Source organism: Esox lucius, chromosome 3 (assembly GCF_011004845.1).
Source record: "Esox lucius isolate fEsoLuc1 chromosome 3, fEsoLuc1.pri, whole genome shotgun sequence".
Lineage (NCBI taxonomy): Eukaryota > Metazoa > Chordata > Actinopteri > Esociformes > Esocidae > Esox > Esox lucius.
Genome location: NC_047571.1, coordinates 15,246,333 through 15,252,332, shown reverse-complemented (window position 1 = coordinate 15,252,332; position 6,000 = coordinate 15,246,333). Strand labels below are relative to the sequence as shown.

The 6,000-nt window shown below is 44.0% G+C and overlaps 1 protein-coding gene across 1 annotated transcript in view; it reads right to left on the bottom strand.

The window, feature by feature from the left end:
* LOC105018733 (cadherin-4) overlaps positions 1-6,000 on the bottom strand; it is a 28,846-nt gene continuing 22,846 nt past the window's right edge. Inside the window, exons 11-14 of the mRNA XM_010884392.5 lie at positions 5,449-5,682; positions 4,859-4,986; positions 2,170-2,592; positions 1-1,968 (exon numbers count right to left, since the gene is read on the bottom strand). Of these exons, the coding sequence (XP_010882694.4) occupies positions 970-1,968; positions 2,170-2,592; positions 4,859-4,986; positions 5,449-5,682 (1,784 nt within the window). The 3' untranslated portion in view covers positions 1-969. The remainder of the gene's footprint in view (positions 1,969-2,169; positions 2,593-4,858; positions 4,987-5,448; positions 5,683-6,000) is intronic.

Here is a 6,000-nt window from a genome sequence, read left to right as displayed (position 1 = left end):
TGGCTTACGCATGACAATAAGATGTTTATTGTTCTCTCAGAATAAGCAGCCATTTCATCAAATCCCTCAGGGAGGGCTTGCTTACAACAAGGTCAGCACTGATAAAAAATCAGTAGCATAATACACAAATTGCAGAGATCTCACATGATCTCTACAAGTGTTTTATCTTCCATGACATTTAACAATTTTATGTGAATCTTCCCTAAAAAGGTTTAATATTGTGAGATAAAGGATATATAAAAGTAGCAAAAAATAAAATGTTATAAAATGTAATATTTACAATAGTTAGGTCAAAACCAAATGAAACACAGATATATTAATCTGAGAAATTAATAAGCCACCCATAATAATTATTTTAATGTTGAAACAAATATTTGACTCTATTCATATACTGATTACATTCTAGGATTTCATGAACTTTAACTATACATTTCTACATCTGTAATAAAGTCCTGTAACTTAAACTGATTTCTACACTATTTATGTCAGGATTAAATACCAACTGGCAATATAAAGAACCTGGCTCCAGTAAAAACTAAAAGCAACATAAAACAGCAGTGTTAATAAACAATTAGTAGAAGTATTGTACATTCACACAATCATGTTAATGGTTTTTCTTGCAGTGAAGACATTAGACATTTTATTTCTGAACAGCACCAACCTCTGACTGACTACCTTTCCACTCCCCTCACCGTTTTCTATTTGACTAAAAAAGAAAACATGTTTAAACCCACAGTGACTTGGCTATACAGTATGTTATTAAGCTGAGGTTGTTTCTACGCCAATTCTGCTTTGTATTTCTTTGTGAGACAGATGTTCTTCTCTTGCACCACAGAGGACTGGCGTGGTGGAGGGTTGGGCGTTGTTGTGATTGTGACAGTAGCAGAAGAGTTCTCAACTTCACTTGACCCACCAAGCCAAGCCGGGAGCTGGAAATCAATGAATAAGGAATACTCTGACCTCTCACCTTTACACCTTTACACCTTCACCTGTGACCTCTAACCCATGGACTGATGAGGAGGTGGAGGATGACCCCTGGCCTCTGTGCAGGGTAAACTGGGTTTCCCCTAAACCTGTACTGCCCTGTGCTGCCGGAGCAGTTCCAGATCTGTTCTCAACAACCAGGACATTCCTGGACCCCGACAGGCTTCCCCGCAAAAAACCTCCACCTGCTTCAACACGAGCTCCCTGAAGAACATGGCCTCCCTGCGTAGTGGTTTGTCTCATTTCTACATTACTTTCCCTGGTAATGGTTTGGCCCCCTCCCTGAGGGATCTGGCCTCCTCCCATAACAATGTGACCATGGCTTCCCCCACGACCACCCACTCCTACCTGCCTCTCCACTAACAACATACCCTGAGAACCACTAAGATCTCCAGCATGCACCATCCCCTGACCCATACCTAACCCCATCTGGCCTAAAGCCGCCTGGGCATTGACATAACCCCCTCCCCCTCTCTGATCCACAAGCACCAACCTGGGCTGGTTCTCCACTACATACATGGGGGCAGCAGTATAGTACATGTTGGGCTGTTGGATGAGAAGGGTCTGGCCAGGTATCCCCACATTTTCCTGGACGTGAACCTTGGAGATGGTGGCCGAGCCCACAGGACGAACCAGACTCTCCTGGATTTGGGTGGAGGAGTTTGAGGCGGAAGCGGAGGTGATAAGGGTGTTGCCAGTGAGAGAGACATCTCTGCTGAAGTCTTTGTGAGTAGAGGTGGTAGGCCTCGAGCTAGATGAGTGGACAGAGTTGTGGACAGTCTCAACTTCTGTAGCCATGGACCCCTGGCAGATTTTTGCCAGGGTCTTAAACTTGGGCCCCAGGTCATTGAGGAATTCCAGGTCATCATCGCCCCCTAGGAGGCTACAGCAGCCTACTGATCCTACTGGTGACCCATGACCTTCATAATCATAGATCAGCAGAGAATCTTTCTGGTGGTCGTTCTGCGCAGTGCTTTTGGCATTCTGTAAAGGTCACATGAAAGGGACAGAAACAGCATATTAAGACATTGAAACATTAAATCAAATTGTAAACAATAACATTGCCCTCAACTGTGTCAAAGGAGGAATCCAACTTCATGTTTATCTACTCAATATATTCTCAACACTAAACAATACACAAATGTTATTTCTTTGAGAAGACCAGTCGGTTGTTTGAACACTTACTGCAGAGTAGTATTGTTCTAGGAATCCCTCAGAGAGAGCCATTCCATCGTTGTAACCTTCATTTCTAGAGAAGGCATTTCTATGATAATCCATCGTGGTGGTTCCCCTACCCAAGGCACTGTCCACCTGGTTTTCATGGTACTGGTTGATCTGCCTCTTGTACTGAACCTGTCCCGCTCCTGATCCCATTCCTAATCCCATTCCAGCTCCTGATCCCATTCCTAATCCCATACCTGCTTCTGATCTCATTCCTAATCTGATTTCTGCTCCTGATCTCATTCCTAATCCCATTCCTGCTCCTGATCCCATTCCTAATCCTGTTCCTGACCCTACACCAGCTCCTGCTTGAAAGTCTGTATTTTTTATGGAGCTTCCTATGTCCCCGTGGTCACTCCCGAAAGGAACTCGCATGAGAGGCACTTCCTGTAATGATGAACACATGGGCAAGTCAGAACAGTGAATTTCAGAGCAATTTCAACATAATCAACATATTAGCACACCAAAATTGAAATGAACATTTGTACTTCCAGAGATCATCCGGTAATTCTGATTTTAAAACCTTTAAAGTAGTGTGATATCATATGTCTGCAATACTGTTATTAAATACTCTCAAAAGTATTCATCCCACTTGGAGTTTTCCAGATTGTATTGTGTTACAACATCAAATGTACACAAAAGGCCCATTTCTCTCAAATATTGTTCACAAATCTGTCTAAATCTGTGTTAGTGAGCACTTCTCCTTTGCTGAGATAATCCATCCACCTCACAGGTGTCGCATATCAAGATACTGATTAGACAGCATGATTATTGCACAGGTGTACCTTAGGCTGGCCACAATAAAAGGCCACAAAATGTGCAGTTTTACTGTATTGGGAAGGGTCCGGGGGGGTCCGAAAACCAGTCAGTATCTGGAGTGACCACCATTTGCCTCACGCAGTGCAACACATCTCCTTCACATAGATTGTTGATTGTGGCCTGTGGAATGTTGGTCCACTCCTCTTCAATGGCTGTGCGACGTTTATGGATATTGGCAGGACCTGGAACAGGCTGTCGTATACGGCGATCCAGAGCATTCTAAACCTGCTCAATGGGTGACATGTCCGGTGAGTATGCTGGCCATGCAAGAACTGGGATGTTTTCAGCTTCCAGGAATTGTGTACAGATCCTTGCAACTTGGGGCCGTGCATTATCATGCTGCAACATGAGGTGATGGTCGTGGATGAATGGCACAACAATGGGCCTCAGGATCTCGTCATGGTATCTCTGTGCATTCAAAAGGCCATCAGTGTTCGTTGTCCATAACACACGCCTGCCCATACCATAACCCCACCGCCACCATGGGCCACTCGATCCACAATGTTGACATCAGTAAACCGCTCACCTATACGACGCCATACACGCTGTCTGCCATCTGCCCTGTACATTGAAAACCGGGATTCATCCGTAAAGAGAACACCTCTCCAAAGTGCCAGACACCATCGAATGTGAGCATTTGCCCACTCAAGTCGGTTACGACGATGAAGTGCAGTCAGGTCGAGACTCTGATGAGGACGACGAGCATGCAGATGAGCTTCCCTGAGATGGTTTCTGCAGAAATACTTTGGTTATGCAAACCGATTGTTACAGCAGCTGTCCGGGTGGCTGGTCTCAGACGATCTTGGAGGTGAAGATACTAGAGGTGGAGGGCTGGTGTGGTTAAAAGTGGTCTGTGGTTGTGAGGCCGGTTGGATGTACTGCCAAATGCTCTGAAACGCCTTTGGAGACAGCTTATAGTAGAGAAATGAACATTCAATTCCCGGGCAACAGCTCTGGTGGACATTCCTGCAGTCAGCATGCCAATTGCACACTCCCATGCGACATCTGTGGCATTGTGCTGTGTGATGAAACTGCACATTTTAGAGTGGCCTTTTATTGTGGCCAGCCTAAGGCACACCTGTGCAATAATCATGCTGTCTAATCTGCATCTTGATATGCCACACCTGTGAGGTGGATGGATTATCTCGGCAAAGGAGAAGTGCTCCCTAACACAGATTTAGACAGATTTGTAAACAATATTTGAAAGAAATAGGCCTTTTATATAGATAAAGTCTTAGATCTTTGAGTTCAGCTCATGATAAATGGGGGCAAAAACCAAAGTGTTGCGTTTATAATTTTGTTCAGTGTATATTTGGCACCAGCCTAACTCTGGACATTATCCAGAGAAAGCCATCTCTACCACATGATGGCAGGATCATGCTACGGGGATCCCTTTCAAAAGCAGGGACTGACAGATCGGTCAGGATTGTGGAATGGATGAACGGAAAAAAATACAGATAACCTGATCCGGAGCGCACATGTCTTCAGACTGAGGTGAACATCAATCTTTCAGCACAACAATTGTCCATAATGCATTACAGGTACTTTTTTCAGTATAGCAGTGGAGAACAGGCACTCTTTGATCAAGATTACAAAGGCAGGAGATTGCAGAACTATGGGTTCAGAGACAAGCAACCTGCTATTTAGATTTACAGGGGCTACAAAAGATGCTACCAGATGCTATAGTTTGGAGAAATGTAAGGCCCGTGACATCCTGGTCTAATGGACCGACTTGGAAAAAGTCGATTCACTACGGAAGAATATCATTTGACATCAGTAGTTTAAACACAATACAAATATGGGTGAATACATTTGAGGCCACTTTTCAAAATACCTTGTCTTCTCCTTGTCCCTCAGTGTGATATGTGATCAGGCCTCCTTTACTGTCAAATGGAATCGCCTTAAAGTCTCCCATGGCCGCCGCCCCTCCACAGAGACAGAACAGCAACAGGAGCGGCACCACTGTCAACCAACAATCCACATTTAAATTAATGGACAGAAGACAAAAGACAAGACATGTTGAGAGGCCTTAATACCCAGGGGTAAAATCCTGTTAAATACTATGTTACTAATCTCTCATGATGCTGAAACAAGTTTAGTTATTCAGTATTAAGAACTAATCTCTTATTCCTAGAACCTTAAGTTGGCAGTCTGAGGAAGCCAGTAGACCATTTCAATAACAAAAGGCCTACTCATGCAGCAACAACAGGAGGCCCAGGAGAAGTAGGAGAAATAACAAAAGGGTCTACTCACACAGCAACAACAGGAGGCCCAGGAGAAGTAGGAGAAATAACAAAAGGGTCTACTCACGCAGCAACAACAGGAGGCCCAGGAGAAGTAGGAGAAATAACAAAAGGGTCTACTCACGCAGCAACAACAGGAGGCCCAGGAGAAGTAGGAGAAATAACAAAAGGGTCTACTCACGCAGCAACAACAGGAGGCCCAGGAGAAGCAGCAGAATGGCAGGTGCTCCTAATGTGACATTGGTGTCGGACTGTCGGGCAAGGCACACCTCATTAACCTCATGGCAGGTACACACAGCTACATTCAGAGTCTGGACCTCAGCACAGGCCTTCCCCTGCTGGTCAGTTATCTCCATGTCCACCTTGTAGTAACCCGGCCAAAGTTGGGCATGATCTCGTAAAATGGTCGTAGTGGCTAAAAGCAACAGACAATTACACAAAGACACAGACAATTACACAAATGTATTGTAAAAATCTATAAAACTTCAGTTGAAGATAGCACTTATTACAACATGTAACACCATATCTGTTCATGGGTGGTAAGTGTTATTTCCTAATTGCTCATGCCTCAAAAGTATAGAAAATGGCTATTATTCCCCACAAACTGCTTTTGTTACCAGGACAGTGATATTTTGAAATGTACCTATTTCCAATAAGAAAACAAAGCAAATTGGTGTCTTTTCGTTCACATAAAGTCAGAAAAAAACATCACATGAATCCAAATTAACATAAA